The sequence below is a fragment of the Phaenicophaeus curvirostris genome, chromosome 8 (genome assembly GCF_032191515.1).
Source record: "Phaenicophaeus curvirostris isolate KB17595 chromosome 8, BPBGC_Pcur_1.0, whole genome shotgun sequence".
Classification (NCBI taxonomy): Eukaryota; Metazoa; Chordata; class Aves; order Cuculiformes; family Cuculidae; genus Phaenicophaeus; species Phaenicophaeus curvirostris.
The window spans coordinates 13281393-13303365 of record NC_091399.1 but is presented as its reverse complement, the minus strand read 5'-3'; the positions used below and the strand labels follow the sequence as shown (position 1 = coordinate 13303365).

Genomic DNA, 21973 nt, shown 5'->3' with positions numbered 1-21973 from the left:
ACCACCATGTCTCACTGGAGACTATTCCATTTGTTTTGATGCACTTTGAATTTGCTAAGTAGCTTGGGGTCATCTTCATAAGACAAGAGTCTTTAGTAGCTCTAGAACAGCTAATGCAAAGTGGGTCAGGAAGACAGTGCTATTTAAAGTACAACAAACATTTAAAGATATTTGGCAGATCCAGCATGTCCTGCATGTGTACAGGATTCACCATTTATCTTGGGATAAGTAGTAGGTGAAGTAGCATGGATGCTTCTGCTGGAGACTTGATCGACACAGTGCTATGTATTGTACTGAGCTGGGTTTGCAATATTGCAGCATTCCAGCTACCCTGTGAAAGAAGGATTATGTTTGGTATATTTAGATCTTCTATCTCTTCCAGTGAAATTTCGTTTCTAAAGTCAGAGGTTCCATTAAGAAGTAAGGATGTAAAACTTAAAAACAACTTAAACATGAACTTAAGTTCTTTGCTGAGTAGGATTGGACCTCTTAAAAGAGAGGCTTAAAGAGTGCTAAGATTTCAGTGGTTTAAGAATAAGGTTTTAAAATTACATCACAGCCTTTTTACTACAACACATCCTTGGATGATACTTGAAATATTTAAAAACAAGGTGCAAGGTGTAAAGAGAAGTTGAAAATAGGTTAGAGCTACTCTGCCAAACTCACCCAGGTCACATGCAGAAAAAGCTTTGTGATATTCTGGAAGCACATAACTGCACAGTCAGCCAGGATGGTAGAAAAATATGTGAGGGAGCATGTGTGGCTAAAGTTAAACAGGGTTAAGAGAAGAAAGCTGTGGTATTCATGGGCATGAATAAATTTCTCTTGAAAGTGGCCAACAGTTGGAGTTATTATGAAGATCAGTATAGTAGCTGTCTTTAATCTTTTTTTCTTTTGAATGGCAGAGGTGTCTTTTATTCTGTTGTGGGACTGCACACTTTATATGTAGCTTTTGGTTAGTAAAATATTATGGTAGATTTAGGTGTGGCATATTGTTGGATTGCACATTTTCTGTCTTTGAGACCTTTGGTCATTGTTTCTAGCCTGGTAATTATTTTGGTTTTGTAAACCTGGGTGAGAGGCCTCTTGGCTTTGGGATGAAACCAGTTTATGTACCTTGATCATTACACAAACTTTGTACTCTACCTACTATTTATCCAGTTATGCTAAACAGTATTTACTGTAAAGTATTGACAAAAATAACAGAATTGGAGTGAATGCTTACCAGAAATGTCCAGTGATCTGTGCACACTGAAGATCTGTCTTTCTCTGTAACAATATTCCAAATTTTTTTAGCTTTTTTTTTACTGTAAAAATAATATATATATATGTCAATAATTTCCTGTTAAATAGACAGTGTATTTATCAATAGTCTCATGTATTGGTAGAATAAATATATAAGAAATTTGGTGCACATAGCTGTTTCTGGATTAAATCAGAGTTTTGGTTTACTAGTATTGCTGGTTTAGTGTGCCAGGGAATCGGAGTAATCCTGAGCAGTAGTGCATGTTGAATTATTAGAAGCAGTGGACTTGCTCCTCCTTAAATTTGAGCAGCTTCCTTGAAATTTTTAACGAAGAGTGCTATAAAGGTAACATGAACGAAATGTAAAGCACTTTACTTTTTGCTTGCCATGTGTATTTTGTAGACTGATTTCATAAACCAGAAGTTCAACTGCAACGTGTATTTTGAGAACTATTTAAATATTGTATGAAGAATTGGGTCTTCTGTTGTTGTTATCTACATCTGTTTAATTGGATGCATGTTTATGAAGATTGCTTTAAAAGCAATATTTGTATGTATTGACTATTAATAGATAAACATGTAATGGAGACTTTAAAATAAATCGACATATTTTTATACCCTCATTACCATCTAACTTCCTCTGTTTAAATTTTTTAGGGGGAGCCTATAACCTTCTGTGAGAACAGTTTTGTGAAACATCGTTCCAGTACTACCAAGCAGTTCCTGGAAACTGCTGTTAATCTTCAACTGTTTAAACAGGTATGAGAGGGTAAATGTTTAATGATATTCTCTTAAATTAATATATATTTCTCTTATATTTAAATATATTTTCCTTTGTCAGCTTATGAAACTCTGGGTTAAAATATAATTACAAGTACTTTGTATACAGACAGTTATCCCAGTTTTGTTGTATTTTTAAATATTCAGTTATGGTTGAGAAGAGTGGTGGCTGGGGGAAAGCTCAACAAATAACCACCCTAGAGTGCAGAGTTAGTGCACTGTCTCTTCCGAGCCAGTCAGAATCTCATCTGAACAAGAAGGATCATGGATCCTCTCGTTTGTTGGTTGAACTTAATTTTTTCACTCTCTCGGCTCATGACCTAAGAACCTAAACAGCATAGTGCTTCTTGAAATTGAACTTCAGAAGCGTTTTATTTAAAAACAGGATTCATACAGTAATTGCGGTTTTCATCCCTAGGCTTTTTGAACTATGCATATAGGGAATGTTACAAAGCCAAGCCATAGGGTGGCCTGAAGAATATTCTAACTGATCTGTTAATGCAGATTCTGAGCTAATAGGGAACAAATTGTTGAATATCTGGCACAGCTCAGTAATAGTTTTATTTCAGTATTTGAAATGAATTTTCTTCTTTGATTTTATTCTGTAACTCTTTTTTTTTCTCCCTTTTAATCACATGACCTCAGTGCATCAAAAGGATGTTAAAAAAGTTATTACTATATTTTTAGGAAAATCAAGGAAAATCTGAATGAAATTGGAAGACTAATAGAAGTACATATTTGCCTGCAAATATCTGGAATGATTGAGGCATGGGAGTTCATGTTTAAATAATCTGGTGGACTTCTTTGAAGATATACTACCGTGATAGATAAGGGAAATTCATTACATGTAGAATCTTATAATTTTAAAAAAACATTTGGTGGTAATCAGAGGCTAGTGTCTAAAGTAAAGATTTATGCAAGGATGACAGTTCTTAGAAGTCCTGTGAGTATATGGTTGTCCTAATTGTATAAAAATTAAGGACATGCTGATCCTGGCTCCTTTAGTTTTACTGTGTTTGATTTTATGCATTAACAACGTGTGAGTAAAAACATAAAATAAGAAAGAAGAAGTATGAAACCTTTTGAAGTATCCAACATGTATGATAGATGTGGAAAGAAGTAACAGTAAACAGTGTTGTTTATATTTTGTTTATCTTGGTGTGATAAGCTAGCATGAAGCTTTCTTAGTAGAAAGCTGCCTACAAGCAATGTTTCTAAATTGTTGTCACAGTACTACTACTAAAGAAAGATCTTTGGCTGTAAGAGAAAGATTTAACTCCACTGAAATTAATGTGCATGTCAGCATGGCTCTTTACTTGCCCGTTGCATTTTAATATGTGTTCAATTAAACAGAATCAGTTTACAGTTTGTTTATTGCTTGTTTAAATTTTATTTCAACTAAAGGAAATAATATATTTTAGAGGGTTAGGAAATAGTAACAATTTTGACAATGCTTGTGGTATAATAATAGCAGTGGGTTTTTTTCATTCCTCTAGCTTCTGTTGTTAAGGTTACTCCTACTTTTTCAGCTAATCCTCAGCGCAGCTGCATCTTCTCCATTTTTTTCCACTGACAAATGAGCTGTTTTCAAAGTTATTTGCATTCAAAAAGCCTAAACTCTATTTTACTCTGTTCTGGAAAATCTTTGAAGCAGAGCATAGTTCCTAGAAGCAGCCTTAAACCTAGATCAAGCAGAAAATAGGTACTTTAAATGGACCCTTTTTGCCGTAACTGACAAGTAAGCTTTATTTGTACCATTTCATAAAATCCTTCCTCTGTACTATTTTCTTTATGGTTTTTAATTTGCTCCCCCTCTCTACTACATTAAAAGGTATTGATTCCTCTAATTTAACCACTTTTTAAATTTTGGAAGTTGTAGTATCTTTTCACCAAAGTACCAGAAAATTACTGTTGGAATACATTGCAGAATTAATTGTTTGTGTTATTTCCATTGAGATTATCTTCGTCTTTGACATCATCTTTTTTTACTTTGTATTGCATTTAGATGGACTGTCTATTAGTGATACCCCTAAATGTATTAGTACATGCCAGTCTTCTGTATTAGTACATGCCAGTCTTTTGTATCAAAATCATCAACTGATCTATAAATAGGATCAGTCACAACACTTACCCTTAAATATCATGGTCGATGACACTTCCAGCCTGACACTTTCCTTTTAATTTCAAACTGTTATCTCCTTTTTGCACCAGTCCTTGTCCAGCCTAAAGTTCAGGTGTACTGTTCTACTTTTATTTCATCTAAGCTAGTATTTTGAGGCACATGCAAGTGGTTTTTCTGTTGTATAGATTAATTGTGTTTCCTTTATCTAGAAGATCAGTTGTCAAACAGTCTGTGAGAAACATTGTTTTGATAACACATGTCTTTTTATTTACTCATTTACTATTTCTCCCCCTTAAATACATTTATAAGCCTCATCATATTGGTAGGGGCAAATTGACAGACCAGCATTTGTCACAACCTTTGTTTTTTAAGTAATGTAGTGTTATTCTTCTCTGCAGCTGAGTTCCTTGATAGTATTATAGTATAATTATAGTATTATAATGTTTTCTTACTTCCACATATATGTGCTGTTTTCTGTAGAATTGTACACCGAGAGTCACTTCTAATCTAGGTGGTTTTTGACTTGAGTTTTATTCCCCAGGCATTATCATGTACATTTCTGTATCTCATTTTCATTAACTCTTGTATTTTTGTTCCCTTATTCAGCATCATAGACCTTACTGAAAATTGAGACAGGATATTTTTAGCAGGGAACATGCCTAGATTATCTTTTAGCCTCAAACTGTTCTCCTGGACTTATAAGTGATGGAGATGTCTTTTACACCAGGTTGATTAGTTCTGAAAGAACTGATACTATTGCTCTGAAGCAGAAAGCACCAAACTGTTTATGCAAACTATATATTTGCCAGGAATTCATAGAAATACTTTATGGTAAATACTCTGATATAGACCATAACTGCAAGGAAGTGTGCAGTTCATTTTGCTGCAGTTTGCTGACTTTATTTTCCTAAAACTGTCTTCTGTCCTGAATGGATTTAGTTTTAAAAAAACATGGTTATTGTTATTCTTAAACTACTAGGATATTTAGTCATATCAAAATACTTTTCTTAAAAAGAAAATAACAATTATACATTAAATATTCTTATTTCCTGTTAAATATTCTGTGTATGACAATTTCTCTTAAATGTTTGTTCTTTTAAGCTGTATACTTAATATTACTTTTCTCACTGCTTTTTTTCCCACACATCTTTGATATTTCTACTATTATGAATGCTACTTATTAGTTAGCTTTTCTGAGCCTTAGAAAGGCTCCTCGTTAATTAGGATAACATGGAAGGTAGCTAATCTTTATTTCAAGCTGCAAACATAAGCGATTAATAGTTGCATTTTACATGTCAAATAGTTCGGATGAATCCCCAGCAGAAAAACAAATTCACTCTTAAAACTAGTATGAAGCCTAGTGCTAGACTATCTTGCTAAATAATGTAATTATATAAGGGATGTAAATTTATGGTTTTAGAATTCAAAATTCTTTAAGGGTTGTGGTATTTCTGTCCCTAATCATCTTAAAATTCAAGACTAGCACTGGAATTGCTAGGTTTTAATGGAAAGTGGTAGTCAACCAAGCACTCTCTGGATCTCAAGTTGAATCTTAAAATAGCAGGCCTAGGTTTTTTGAGAGAGTTTGGGTTTGAAAAATGGAGTAGAAAACGATAAATACTTTTCCTGTAGCAATTGTAGCGCAACCATTAACAAGAAGTTACTCAAAAGTAGCAACTGCTATTACACTATTAACACTTATCATTTCCTTTAAATAGTGTCTCCAATATCTTTTTGCTAACAGTTCTGTTCATCAGTATTTACATTAAATGCTCAGTTGGAGTGATCCTCTAAAAAGTAAAATCCAGTCAGTGTCTCAGTCTTCTGTTGATAGAATTTTATCATATGATGAGCATGTCCATAAATCTTACGTTAGTTTATAGTATGGAATGAATTCATAACTTTCCCAAAAGAGATAATGTCTTACCGTTCAAAGGCTAGAGATGGGAGTTTTTGGAGGGATGGATGGTTTTTTTTTCTAGTAGCTGAAGATACTCTTATCTCTTTTTCTTACTGTGAAATAATCCAGTGATCCAATAGTGGTCTGACCATGAACCAACCTATTTGGAAAAAGGCCAACTTGGAGCAAAATGAAAAAGTAAGAATGGGTTTACACAATAAAGAGGAAGAAATGGTTGTCTTTGTGCTTACTTTATTCTTTCTGCCAGAATTTTTGTACTCTGAGAATATATTTATTTTATGTCACTGGTCTGTTTATTGATGAACATTGGAATGTCACTGATGCTGTTGGATAATTTGTGGTAAAATAAGATATAGCCAAATAATCAATTTTGGTTTGTTCCTGTGTACTGTTTAGCACCAGTGGGTACCTCCTAATTCTTGCTGGAAGGTGAACCGTGTATAATTGGAAAAATGCTTTCTCACTTTATCTCTTAGACTTGAGTTAATTTTTTCAAAACAAGAGGGAGGGGTTGATTCTTGAAAGAATATTAAACCTTTAAGAATGTGCTCATCGTTCTTCTTGGAAGCCCAGTAATTCTTGAAAAGAATGTAGTCATTCCATCTGAGAGGTTTAATCATTAGTTATCTAATTTTGCCTTTTTCTGAATATTTTGGTCATTTTAGCCTTTGTGTATACACTCACACAAATATGCAAGTCCGTGTTCTCATGCAGCTGTCTCTGCCTAAGGACAACTATTGCGTTGTACAACTGTAGATGCACCTAAATAAGCATTGGGGGTTAAAACACAAATAAAGCAAACAAAAAGAGGCAAACAGATGTGTTTAAAAATATACCAGTGTCAACCCTGAACTGTACTCAGTCAGATGGAGATGGTGTTGGCAGTCTGCCTTGACATTATGCTGCACTTTGTTTTGGCACTTCATGTCACTTTCCCGTGCAATTAAATAAAACGTCCTTTGAGTCAGCTTGGGCACTGCCAGTCAGATCCAACCTGCTTCTACCACCTTGTCTGAAGCCAAGCCACAGCCTTCCTATGCTTTTTTTCTTGGATGCTTCTGCTGTGATTTCCCCTCGTGTGCAGTCATTTCTGATGTAGAACACATACGCCTTTCATGGGCCTCAAGTAGACATTGTAGCCTATTGTTTCTTCAAACTGCGTGTGGTGAAATATTTCTGGTTGTTCTAGAGGTACTTTTTGTGTACAGCAAGTTCTACTGTGGACCCATTAATGCATATCCAGAAAGGAATACCACAGGAAGGTTTGTTTATGTTGTTTTGTTGGTGAAATGAAATAAACTTAGGATTTCACAACAGAACATCAGGAAATGTCTCAGTCACCTTTATATGATCATGATTACAAATCCAAAGTTACTATTTGTAAGGTAATAAAATATTTTCATGCCATAATAAAAGCTTGAAAACCATTTAAAACATTTCCGAATAAAAAATTGTAAATTTTGTCTAATATAACTCACTTGATCTATATAAAACACTGACATTTCTGCAATATATTATCCTTAAGCTATATGTTGTCTTGAACATACTGATTCCTTTATAATGTACAGACTTAAAACTATAACACTGTGGAGCAATAGTAGGGTCAACAAAGTGTGACTTCTTTGTTTTTTTCAGTTTATTGAGGGTCGCTTATCAAAATTAAATGCAGGAAGAGGATTCTCCGATGCTTTTGAAGAGGAAATCACAGCAGGTGGCTTTTGTGGAGGTACAGCATTAATTTGAGTGTATTCATTGGCACTGCTTCTTTGAGAGCTGTTCAACATGATGATGTCCTTATGATGTCCTGTAAATTTTAGAAGTCATTAATCTTTTAACTGCTTCATTGTTTCCATTCATTTTTGGAAAGGTTTTAGCCTTTAACAAGTTACTGCTGGGATGTTATGTATCTAGTTATAGCAGTATATTAAATGAAGATATGTTAGTTTAGTCTGGTAAAATAATACTTAGATTTCAGCATATGATAAAATATTGCTATAGTATTTACGTTTTTAACTGCACATTTACATAAGGTGATACATTCTGTATAAACTGTATTTAAAAATAATTTTGAAATATGTGCTGCTTAACTTTTTCTAGATAGTTGTTTTCCATAAACACTTCTAACATTTTTATATGTCATCGAAGAATGGACAATGGAAGTTTACCTTCTTTATAAACAAAAATATTATTCCATGTGTTGTTTCCCTCAGTTATGTTCACTGACAATTGTTGTAATGCTTGTCACATTAGCTAGCCTACAAAGTTAACCCATATAGAGAAATGTGTGTTGAATCCATTCCTGATAATTACAGGATTATTGAATGGTTTCCTGTGAAGCATTTAGTACAGCTTATTGTTATTTGAGCTATCATAGATGCTTTCAAAATATTGGATTAAAATACGCATGACAGCGCAAGTACTATTTTATGGTCAATCCTGAAAGCAGCGTTGAAGCTGCGTTAGTAAATAGAGATTATGTGATTTGAGCAAATCCACTGAATTGCACACGGCAGTTGTAGACAGTTTTCCTTTGCAAGCTTACCCTTACACAGCCGTATCTAGAGGAGAGTATTTGCCCCCATGGAGAAATCATTGAGTGGTGCAGAACCATCTTCACCTTCTGCAAAATACCCTTTTTGCACTCAGAGTACATAAATCCTTTTGTACAAGATTTTCGCTGTCTTCCCCTGTCCTCTGTGTCTTGTGCTGTGATCTAGCACATACTTTGTGGGGGTTTGTCTTGATTAAACTGTGGTTTGTTTTACAGAGATTTACTTCTTTTTTTGCCTTTTTAGAGTAACTTATGCTGCTCTATAAACAGATTTTAGGCATTGAGCATCCATTATTCAGATAGGCAATGTCAGTATTCAGCGTTCATTTGCTGACTGCAGTTAGGGGGTCAGGAGGCTGCAATAAAACTGCAATAGAACTTAGATAAAGCTTGTTTCTTGGCTGCTCTGGCAGCCTGTGAAGCATGTCTCACCTGGCTCTGTGCAGGAGCGAACGGTCAGCTTCTCTAGCAGTTCTCGGTTAGATTGTGCTGCATGCCTACTTTTCAAGTCAGACAAGCTGTATATTGCCAGGCTGTGTACAAATTGCTTAGGGCACATATTCAGTATTTACATAACTGCTGTCTCATTATCGTTATGAAGTGCAGGGCTAACAATATGTATGCAATTGAAGGTGACATTCTGTGATGCTAATGGGGTAGAACTATGATCTCTTTGCAGAGTTAATTCCCATCAACTTTACCAGGAAGCCCAAGGTTTTAAAAAAGCAGGTGAAACCCAGCCTTCAGAAAAGTCACAGAAAGTTAGTGTAAGCTACAAGCTGCTAAAAGGACAGGTGAACATATTCTTAGCTGTAGAGAGTATAATTTAAAAATTACTGAGTCAAGTGGATAGTGTTTATTTGAGTAGTCTTTTTTTTTTAATTTGCATTTTTCCACATATGTGAGCATAACTAAACCAGCACAGAAAATTAATCAGGAAACTGGAGAATAAAACTTATATTTAATTATTTTTAAATGATTTTTTTCCAGTAGAGTGGTCAAAACTTATTTCCCTCTGACTATATGTGAAAAAAAATTTGTGAGCCATCTTCATTACCGTTTGCACTTTATACTTAAAATTCTATTTTCCATTACGTGTATTATTCTGTGGAAGTGTTCTCAAGAGTTTTATGTGATGTTCAGTACTGGAATATAGTGATAATTGATTGGCTTAGAGCTTGGATTTCATGTAGAATATATCCATTAAAGTAATCACATGAATTTTACCACAGCAGCTTTTTTTCTTTTTTTTTTTTACGTGGTCTAATATCAGTGGTGGTAGTATAAGGAAAACTGAGTATTTATGTGTTTTCTTTATTGCTTTCCTTGAAGTCTTTGTACAGAACTAGATGACAGTTACACTTCTTGGTGATTTTCTGGAATCTCCTGTCGCTAGTAATTTCTTAAGTCATAGGCTGGGACCGAGAAAGCTTGGATGCGGAAAGAGTCACTGTTAAGGATGCCACAAGCCAGACAATGTGTGAATATTGTTGATAAGAATTTGAATTTATGAAATGTCATGTTAGAGGAAGTACTTACTGTGTTTTGAGATGTAGCACACCAGCAGTGTGCTATGTGTATATTTCACCTTGTTGCATGTTATTTGCATGCTACCTTCTTTGGTAATTTCAGGGAGCCAGACTGAAGAAGTAAAAAATGAGCCATTTTAGCTTTAGGTTACTCTTTGACATTTTTACTGGAGATAGGATCATAATGATCATCGAGTACTCACCTTTCTAAGTGAACTTTTCTTTCGCTTCTGCCATCATTCTTGAAAGCCTGGCTGTCTCAAAATTGCTTGTAAAGGATTAAGTGGAATGGGTGAAAGTACCTGATATGAGTATAAACAGCTTAGTTTTCTCACTTCATTGAGGAACTTGGGGATGCCTTTTACTGTAACCCAGTTCATTTGAGCCATGTTCTGGAAGAATATTGTGGCTTTCCTCTAGCCAGTGCAATAATTCCACCCAGACTTTAGCTAATAGATTATTGCAAAACTTAAGAAGTTTTGAGAAATCCTGTTATAAGTGTAGCATCAAGGATATATCAGTATTGTCCTTTCAGAATGGATAAACTCTCAGTCTGAAAATTCTCATTGTTGTAAAAGTGTATGTCTTTTGTGGGGTTAGTAACAGCTCACAGTACTGGAGTGTTCAAGTGGCTGAGTTACACTAAACTTTCTCAGATATCAAGGACTCAATGTTTGGTGTTCAGCTGAAGCACCTTTGGAAAACATTAATTTCTTTATCAAGTTAATTCTTACTAGTTTCTTCTTAATTTCTTTATCAAGAATTTAACCCTGTCCTTCATGGCCAGCTTAGTGGCATTGATAGTCCTCGCTGGTCCTACAGAAGTCAGTAGCTGTCGCTTATTTTTTAGAGGTTTTCCTTTGTGAAAGAAAGTAGATATGGGTAATATTTTTAAAGGATATTTTCTGCACAGGAGTATATATTTGTGCTATAATCCTTAGACTTTCCTCTCATTCTTTTTCTTTGGAATGGGACCATCTGCAGTCCATGTCATTTTTGTACTTGAAAGTTTGCCCAGTGGGATCATTATGCTTGAACACAGTTCATTTTGTATTATTCTTTCCTTCGAGGTAGTGTTTTTCTTTTTAGACTTTTTAGCAGTGTGTTACCTTATCGTAGCTTTCATTTCTCTTTCTACCTTAATTAGAATTTAAAAGTCTGTGTGGTAAAAAGCTATGCTTTTACAAAGAAAACAGAAAATGTTAAATAAGATACAACTAGGTGTTTTTCTTAGTGAATAGTTATTCTTATCTTTACATTCCTCGTCTATCTGGGAAGAATGGAATTAATGAATAATCCTCTAAGGGAATTTTTTTATGCGGATTGTGAGGAGAGTTGAAACATTTAAAATGTTGATTGTCTGTTTGATTCTATTACATTTTACATTTCTGTTTCAGGCAATTCAAGGTCTTACCAGCAGTGGATGCACACAGTGAAGGTATAAACTGGATTAAATAATTATACTTGCCATCCTGTTCTTTAAGTCTTTGTCCATTCCTTACATATATGTAATGATAAAAGTTTGTTCAGTTGCAAGGAAAATATAATGACACTCTATAATAAATTTCATGTGTATGGTATATGCAGTAATTCAGTGAGTTTTTTTCTTGAAGATTTTTTTTTTTTTAAAGAAAGGTCCTGTGCACAAAAGGAATGCCAAGACACACAGGGGTTTGCTGTCTGTAGAGTCAGGGATTTCACTACTTTCTGTATCGTGTTACATTCCTTAACTGTTAATTAGGTTTGACAGTACAATTCGATATGAAGTTTATCACTTCTAGTAAATAGCACTTCTCTTAATATATATTTGTGCAGTTTGGCTAGCAGAAGACCCCTGCTGTAACCTTGCTATTCTGCAGGATTAGTAAAATATATTATTTTAGATTAAGAGAATTCTTCTGTGATTAAACGAGATAGTTCTTTTTGTCAAGCCAAACTATTTTTGAGTTTCATAATAAATATGATAGGAACACATGAAAAATAGCCATAGCTTCTGAATTGATTTTGAAATGGTAGCAATGAATGAAGAATGTAAATACATCATTCTGTTAGAATGCATTGATAAACGTGTCAGCTATGATAATGACATACTGTAACCCTTGTGTAGCTGCAGACAGCAGGTTGGGGAGGAAACACAGCTGTGGTTATTCTTACTGATTTAAAAGGATGATTGTTATTTCCTTGCAGACCACTGTTTATTTTTCCTGGCTGTTGTCTTAAAGCTTGACTTGGGTTAAAATGTTACTGAACTATATTTTTCATGTATTTCAGAAAGGCGGTGCCCTGATCAACACAGCAATGACCAAAGCCACTCCGGCTGTGAAAACAGCATACAAATTTGTAAGGTCACCTATTTAAAATATGTAGTACATAAAAATACCTCAACTTCCTACAACCTCTCAATATTCTGAATACTTAAAAACCTAAGCATTTTATAAATGTATTGCAGAAAGACAGTTCAGCCTGTAGAAAGTTTTGAGCTTCGTTTACTTATATAGTGTTAGGTTTTAGAGTTGGTTCAGTCTCTTCCAAATAGCTCGTATGTAATGATAGACATCAGTGTACTGTGTTTTTTTCAATCATAACACATAGTAAAACTTATTTGAATATCATTTAGATATTTGACACACAGCCGTAAACTCTTCCTAAGCTGATGACAACATGATTAAAGTATGGACTCTGAAAATAGAAATTCTCATTTACACTGAGGTCCTGTAATACAACACAGGCTTTGCAAAGTTAACATGAGTGTAAAACATTTTGTAAATGTTACATTTATATGTAATATAAATTTGGTGTAATAGTTATATAGTATATTGTGTTAACATGATGTAGAGATCTCTATTCAGAAGAGATCCAGTTGGTACTCAACAAATGGAGTCCTGGCTTATGCAAATGAAAATTAATTTTGGCATTAAGTGCTGCACTATTGAAAGATTTGGTAAAGCATCAGTAATGTGTGCTGCAAGTCCTTTCTATCATCTGCTCTTTTAAAGGTGGCACTAGAGTACATCCCATTTAACTGCACTTGCTGCATATACTTTTGAGCTTAGAATATGTTGTTTTCTAGTAAAAATAAATAACCAGTAGAGCATGTAAAATTACATGGTATTACGCAGTATGGAAAAACAGCCATGGTGTAAAATGAAAGGGGAAGTATTTTAAGGTTGTGTATTTAATATGTGGGAAAAGACTTTTGGCTTCCTTTTTGCTTTTCCAAATGTTTCACTAGTTGGATGCATAATAAGTAGTCCTGAATAAATCAGTATATCAGTCAAAGCTGGTGTATTTTAAGTGAAGTTTCCAAACAGAATTTTTAATTTTACATCAGTTGAAAAGCACAGCAGTCATGGAGAGAAGCAGGTAAATAAATTAAATATGCTTCATAGTCATGGAGTCATTTATATTTAAAAAAGGTTCATTAACAGCTTATCTGTGAATTATTCTTCTTCGCTTTGCACTTGCTTAGACTGTGATTACATGATCTTCTCACAGCCTTCAATTTTGATAATTATGTTCTTGATAATAAAGGTCCTTCAAAGTGAACTTCTGTGTATGCCAGGAAACACTGGCAAAATTTGTGGAGCTTTGTGTGTATAAAGTATTCATGTTTATATGCCATGTGATTTCTTATGCTGTTGCCCTTTATGGAGCCTCCTACTGGAGAAATGAAATATGTATTTCATAATCGGTAGACAACTGAAGCCTTGAATAAAGTGTTTGGTGCCATCCTTTGGAGTTAGAACAAAGCACTGCAAAATTCATCCAAATGCTGTGAGCATGATCTGGAAAGTTTAAAGTGGCTCTCAGGTTAGCATCTGCTACATGGCACCCCATTGTGTTGTTATTGAGCTTATAGATGTATCATTTAAGGATCAAAAAAGAGTCTCTGACCTCTTGATTCAAGAAAATTATTTTCTTTTTCTGGATTTCCGTGTAAAGAAAACAATAGAAAAATAGGTGGTCTCCACATGATTACACCCTTAAATATATTTTTAGGAGTCCTCTTTTCAAGACAACCTTGAAAACTTCCAGAGTTTCTTCCTATATTAATATAAGAAAGATTTCTTCTATTTGAGTTAGGATTTTCGGTGTCATCAGTGCCCCATCTTTTTGTTTTGTTTTGTTTTTGTTTTCTACTCCTTCCCTTCTCTTTCTCTATCTTTTAAATGTTTTTTGGGGGGATAAGTGCATGGCATTCTGAATTGAGAATTCATTTCTCTATTGAACGTCCTTGGCTCTTTTCTATGCAACAGTGATCTTTGACTGCTTCTTTTAATATATACAGAATTCTTCCCTAAATAGCAGCACTATGCTGTTCAGCAACACTGGGCAAAATCTCCGCCTGCATATGAAATCACTTCATTTCTCTTAAGATTGATGTTGCTTTGCAAGTTGCCAGACTGGAACACTGTAGCAGTCATCTTGAAAATCTTAACATTTTTCAAACATGCCTTACTGCTAAAATTCCATTTTAAATTTAAAGAACCATTTAAAATAAAGGAGTGATGTATATGACCATTTTTAGCCTGTCCTTATTAAGACTGGATAATTTTCGAGTATGTATGTTTTCACAGCATTGGTATACGTATAATGGAAAAAAATCCTTAAATACATGGACAAAGCATAAGTATAAAATATACTGACAATGCGTGTATGAAATTTGTGATAAAGGTAATTGTCCTGCTTTATACTACCAAGTGTTTAAAAAAAATGGTAAGTATACCATTATCAAGCATGTACTGTGACTACAGCCAGTGCCTTGTAGAGCTACTTAAGTCCTTTTATTTTTCTAGGCAAAAAATCAGGCAAGGCAAGGAATAAAAGAAGTGAAGAATAAGTTAAAACACAGGGTACGTAGTACACTTTTTAGATTTTTACATTGATTCTTGTATCAGTTTGAAGCTTATACTTTACAAATCACATGAGATTTGTGTTTTTAATGACTTTTGAAATATACTTAGCCCTTTGTTCAACAATACATTTTTCATAACGAGCCCTCTGGCAACTATCTGTCATTCTATGCATCCACTGAATAATCTCTTTATTGTTTGCATATTTTATCATAGAACAACAGAGGTCTTCAAAGATACATTAACAGAATGTATGTTTTCATAAAGTTGATCGCTTTGATACCACAATCGAAGCCTTTGCTTGTGATTTGTGATAGGAGAGTCTTGCAGTACAGTCTGTTTCAGAAGGTGTAGTTGTCTGTTTTGGTTTCATAAGACGTGGACAATGGCAATGTTTAAAAATGAAGAAACACTTTTATTTTGTACAGACAGCACTGCAGAAATATCAGAAAAGATGTTTCAGGCTTTTTGCAGCTGCCTTACCAATTGAAAAATTTGTTTCCATGTAAGATTTTTCTTTAGGAAAAAGAACCAGTTTTTAGATCAATTCTATGCTATTTTAAGAAAACTTCCAAAAATATTTTCTACGTGTTTGAACAATTCATCTTTTAAATGACAATGTTGATAATTCAGCTTCTTGAAAAGCTGAATTTGATTTTCTTGCTACAGATGGTATTTTCATGACAGTAATAGATTGTGGCAAGATAATTTTGAATGCATTCTGCATGCATAATATGGAGGGTACGTTTGCAGATAGTGATTATAAATAAAGGAATTTAAATCTGTTTTGTTGCGTAGGAGAGTGAGGAAGAATATGGAACTTGCAGCGCTGGTGCAGTACAGACTGCTCCTGTCTACACATTGCATTATGAGAAAAGAGCAAACTCGGAAAAGCGAAGACTGGCACAGGTAAGACACCTGAAACTTCTATTCTTGCTTACTTACATACGAAGAAATTTTTTTTCCCACTTACAGCAATGAATCAGTGAATCTGTCTAAGGTTTGTTTTACTGTCTGTTTGGATAAGGAGATATAAAGCTGTGTTTATAGAAATACTGTTAAACTGCTTGCAAAATGCTATTTGTATTTCATTTCTTTTGAGAGGGGAAGAAACAGAACATTTATATGTATGAAATTGCGATTTATTTCTTAAATACTGTTTTTTATAAAGGCTTCTCACAGAAAATGCATCCTAGTCTATTCACAGAATTGTGCTAAGCTGTCTTTTTCAGTTTCTTCAAGTGGGGACATTAATTTTGTATTTCACATAAACGGATTTGGCAGTTGTGTGGCCTTTAACCTCGCTCAGATTTTATGAGTAATTATTTTATTAATAAGTCAGCTAGTTAATACGGTGCCAGTCTCTTGTCCTTTTGTTCTCTAATCCTTTCTGGTCTTGATTTGAAGTAACAGGTGTAATGTCTCAACTTTGTCAGTGTTTTAATGTCTTTGGATTCATTTTAACACTGTTATTTCAAAGTTATCAATGAAATAGTTTTTGCAACACTTTTTTTCTGCCAATAAATACCTGCATATGTACATATTTTAATGTATAGATATATATTTTTACATTATATTGTTATTGCATGTTTTAGTATATGTAATGAGTGTTTCGATATGGATTTTTAACATGTATATCTTCCTTATATGAGAATTGAGTACAATAATTGTCTAGCTGATTTAACAACATTTGGGTTTTTGCTTTAGATACTACAGTGATAAAAATATTGATTGTCTGTTTCATCATTTTGATTTTGAATTAATTTTTATCTGTAATAAATAGGAAATTTTTGAAATTAAGCGTAGAACTGATGCAGATTGTTGCTAAATGATGTTGAAATTGTACATTAGTACTAAGTAATTATTTTTAGTAGGATTATAAATAATACAAACGCTCTCTGCTTTAATTATTTAGGCAGGTTTTACTTTGTAAATGTTTTTGCGATCTTTGAAAGCCAGTGATAAAGTTTTAAACTATGTGCCATCGGTATATTTTTATGTACAGGCAGCTGTGGTGCCTACATTCTTTCAGGAATGTATTTACAGTAGATTTTCTTTACTGATTATCAGAAGAGAAGATACACAATTCTAAATGTATGAATGTAGAGTTAATAACATGAATGATTCTTAAAATATTTGTTTCTAAAAGGTCACTGATATTTTAATATAGAACAACTTCCCCTGACTTCCCCGAAAAAAAAAAATCCTAATTTGAGAATGTAAAGTACTAAAAAGCTTTTAATGGACCGCCATCCACAGCTCAGTGTAGGTGAATCTACAATTGTATGTATGTGTGTAAAAATGTAACACAAGCATTCCCTTGTAGTCAGTGAATTTTTATAGGCTTCTTTTTTTAAAGAAATCTGCAGTAATTCACTGATACCTTAGTGCTTCCTTCTGTTGTGTACAGGAGTCTAGGGATAGAAAGGAATATCATTTACCTTGGTACCAGTAAATGTTTCTTTTGAAAGCTTGTGTTTGGGCAGAACAATTTAACTTCTGTATGTTTTTGTGTTTGAACAGCTGTATACTGCTAAATCCTTTAATATCATTTCTGTCTTTTAGTTTTGAAAAACAAGACGGAAGGAGTACGTATCCATAGTTTGTTTGCATATATATATACACACACATGTGATTTTGCACATACATGTATAGTGTTTATTTACTAGTGAAGTTTGTAACTAATAACCCACAATTTTGCCCTTCTGCAAACCAAAGGTCTTGTGTCTTCTCCTGAGCTCTTGTCTCAAATGTCACCTGAGTCCAGTGGGCAGGAAGGCAAATCGTGATTGCCTCCCTAAGAACTCCACTCTCACACAATTTCCTTCACCTCTCTCTCATGCTGTTCCCACTTTTTACTCCTCCCCAAAAGCAAACAAGTCAAAATATTTCTGAAAAACAGTAGTCTACCATTGCTACTCTTGTTTTTATTTTTTGTTCTTGGTAAGTATTAGAATAAGATAATATAAATGCAAGTTCTGTAGGAATAAGTAGTGATTTTTAACCTTACATCCAAATAAAAGTATATATTTGTAGTCACAAGTGCACGTGTATGAGAGAGACTGATCTAGTACTAAATCTGCCATTTAAAATAAGGATATTTCACAGATTCCTATTGTTGTCAGGTTTAATCCTTTTTTCTGTTAGTCTTTATTCTGCAAATGAGCCTCTCCACCCATATTTCTAAAATGGTGCCCTTGAGTGTCTGTAACTGTGTAAGGATAGCACAAGCGTGCAGTTCATGTGCTTTGATGTATGTTTAAAGAAAGAGCCAGATATTGATTAAGTTGCTATGACAGTGTATTTGAATATCTCCCCAAAACCTAAAAAAACAACAAACAAAAGAGATGTTTCTTTTAATAGTCATCTTGCTTCCAAACAAAAGGCACCTCTGCATTTTATTACCCTCTCTTCCATACTGAAACATTTAGAAACTTGTAAATATAAAGAATTTGGTGTTACATTTTATGTCATGTTAGATGTGTGCACTGAGCTTTTCATTCTCCACTTCTTGGAAACAGTTACACATAAATACTAACTAATAGTTACCTGAGATGCTATAAAACATTTATTTTGAAACATTATGTATGATACAAAAGTTTTCTTCACTCTGTAAAGATCATTTTGATAATTAGTTCATAACTGGATTTGGGGGTCTGGGTGGATGTTTCCTTTAGAATAGGAAGTGAATGTGCTTTTACCTCAACAAATAGCAGTTTGTATGTGGGTCTGCTAATTAGTACGGTTATTTCCTGTTTTGTTGATGAGGCTTTAATAAATGTCAAGGGTACAGCCATGAAGATCTCCCAATTAGGCTTTGCGTTTGTAAAACCCAACCCCTTTGCTTTTGTGTGAAGATGACAGTTCCAACTGCAGCCTCAGCCTAACAGGGCTCAAGGGAAAGGATACTTCTCTGGTTTTATTGAAAACAAGGCCAGTTTGGCCCAGGGAGAATACCGGCACTGGGCACAGTGCAGAGCCATTTTTAACAATGAATATTTACTAAGCTTTATCACTGCTGTCATAGTGGTTTTATTATATTTTTTTTTCCTGATTGGCATTAGACTTAAAAAATTAACAACAAATCAATAAAAAATATGGCATATAAAATAGCTGTCAAAAACTAATCGTAGGATAAATAATTAAATGTGTTATTGCAAACTGTAGTGATCAGCTTGCTGTCCTATAATTTGCATTTTCAAAATCTTTCCTAAAAAGCGAAATAACAGGAGTGCATTCATATGTGCCATTGTGCACACGCGTGCGCACACATGCAATTAATCTTTGCTCAAGATGAATTGTTCTATCTCTGTAACATTAATTTGAGGTTACTCTTGCTTAGGTTAGCTGTTCTAGGCTTTTTATACATGTGCAAGCTTAACTATATTGCAAGTCAACATTAACAGATGGATTGCCCTGAGCAAGGGAAAACCACAACAACACAATCGAGTGAAAGTGGAGGATTGAAGCTTTTTATTGTTAAGCCTTATTAAAACCTTGGCATGTGCACTGCTGTTAACTGTTTCATGCCTAGATCTAATAATATGTCTCTGGTATGTTTTATCTCCTATGTTAATTGAGTATGCAGAAGATATAAGAAATTACCAGCTAAATTTTTTGAAAGAGAAATGAATACAAGCGTGAAATTGCTTCAACTCTTTTTGTGGTATCCTGCCAGCCATGTTGCTGGGTTCCTTTAACTATTGATGAGGAGGGCATGGCAGCACATGTATTAGACTACTGTGCATTCAGCTTTTGCATAATCTATTTTAATTCTGTTCCATTATACACTCCCAGGTAATACAGATTTCTGGTTAGGCATGGGCCTAAATGCAGTGAGAGCTCTGTAAAATTGTTCCAATATATAATTAATTAGAAAGCACGTTTATGATGAGCCTGGATAGAATGCCAGGTAGATCTGTTTGATTTCTTGAATATGATCTTTGTAATTTTACTGTTATATCACGTGAGAAGGTAGCTTATTAAAAATAAAGTCTTTCAGGATGTCAATTGTCCTAATATATTTAGTGGCTAATAAAACATTCTTGGAGATTTGCAGAATACCAAATCAGAACCACCAGTTCACTTTGTAATTAATAAGTTAGCAATGCCCCCTTGTCTCAAAGGAAATGTATGTAATACCTGCAACTTTAGGTGTGCGCTACCTTGCAGCTGTAATGGAAACGGGCGTTTGGATTCTAAGTGTGGGTTTACCAGGAATCCTTGTGTGTCAGCACTATTTCAAGTGTTTGTATATTGAAGAAACCAAATTAACTACTTCCTATGACTTTGAGTATCTAAATATAGTGTCTAAGAAAGTTTTAAAAACACTTTTCTGTAAGGTAATGAAAGCCAATTTAGATTGAAATTTTTTCTTGGTATTCCTGAGCAGAATTACAATTTTTACTTCTTTTTTAAATGCATATGGCAAATATAGCTTTTAACACTCTTGTTGAAGTATATCCTAATAACAAGACAATATGTTATTCAGCTTGCAGTAGGTATACTTGGCTTCTGTTCAACAGAGATAGCAAGTGTCAGACAGGAGGATCTGTTCAGAATAACCTTCAGGGGTGCCCCATTTATCAATACCCTTACAATGGCCAGTAAAATAAATTACATAATCATTAGCTACAAAGGGCTTCCAGTAACTGATTACCCTCCTAACCTGAAAAAGGTGGCAAGAGTGGGCCATTCTGATTTTTTTTTTAATCTGGGAACATAAAAGAGGAGAGGGAAAGCTTGTGGTAATGCTGTGGTGAATATACATATTCTGTGTAAGGTGGCTGAATGCCTTTAGGAAGAAATAGAAAAAACAAAATGCCGCAGACAACCCTACAATAATTTCAGAAACATAAAAGTGCTGATTAAGGGCATTTAGCTGTATTTGCATTCGAATAATGTGCTTGGGATCACATGTATGCCTAGCATGCACAGATAACATTGGTTATATAGCTGGAGGTATCTTCTAGTCTCATTGACTAAAATATTACAAATTGACAGATGTCAAACAGTACATGCTAGTGTTTAATGTAAATCACGTTTTGTTTCTGTAAAATATAGTTTTGAAGTAAGCTTCGGTTTATTCCTAAATTGTGTTTCTTTAGCCAGTGCAGTGTAATTTGGAAATACTGTAGATATCATTAGCTTCCTTTAATTTGGAGAAAAATCTCTTGTCTTGGTGCATCAAGTATGATCTCTTCATTCTGCAAAACAGTCAGATTTCCTTTTAATTAAATATGAAAAAGCTAGGCAGCAGAAATTCAAATTGTAGATTACGAGAGTGCCCTCTCGTGGCTCTGATACCTTTCTGAAGTAGTACACACATAAATCCTTTGCCTGGTATAATCCTTGGTTTTTACAGCACAGGACCTCTTAGAAATCAAGTGGTACTTCTTTTATTGTTTTTTTTATAGCTGAAGTATTTTCTTGATTTTGTGCATCTTAAACATTTAGATGCTTTCATATATCATGCATAATTTTATTTTCAGCAATATACAAGTGTATATATAGATATGTACACATACCAATGTATGTGTATATATATACATATAATTACAAGATTGCTCAAACCTCCCTCCCACAAGAACACAGTACATACTGCCTCTAAATAGTGACAGCGACTGATTTGAGTTTATTCAGTGAACGTATTAAAAGAAAAAAGAAGAGATATAATTTATGAACCTTTTTTATTATTATTTCTGTATTTTTATTAGTGTGAGCTCTTTTTCTTCTCTGCCCCAATCTCTTCTCACCATGTTTTTAAGAGAAGAACTGTTGCAAGTCTTCACAGCAGAGTTGTGTCATTCATTCTGCACCCATAAACCAGTATAAACCTTGTGGCTACCTGTTCTTCTTTGAGTTTTGCAGTAACATCACTTGAGAAATCTCTCCACTTATTACCATGTTTCCAATTAAAATAATTAGTAAATTAGGGTAATGGTCAGGAAATGGCTCTAGAATTTTTTGTCA

At 34.1% G+C, this 21973-nt stretch overlaps 1 protein-coding gene across 3 annotated transcripts in view; it reads left to right on the top strand.

Annotated features, from left to right (window-relative positions):
* DENND1B (DENN domain containing 1B) overlaps nt 1–21973 on the top strand; it is a 165178-nt gene that overhangs the window by 125395 nt on the left and 17810 nt on the right. For all 3 annotated transcript variants that reach the window (XM_069862529.1, XM_069862528.1, XM_069862530.1), the window contains 6 exons: nt 1903–2004; nt 7704–7794; nt 11546–11586; nt 12420–12488; nt 14945–15001; nt 15800–15910. In XM_069862529.1, coding sequence (XP_069718630.1) covers nt 1903–2004; nt 7704–7794; nt 11546–11586; nt 12420–12488; nt 14945–15001; nt 15800–15910 — 471 coding nt within the window. The remainder of the gene's footprint in view (nt 1–1902; nt 2005–7703; nt 7795–11545; nt 11587–12419; nt 12489–14944; nt 15002–15799; nt 15911–21973) is intronic.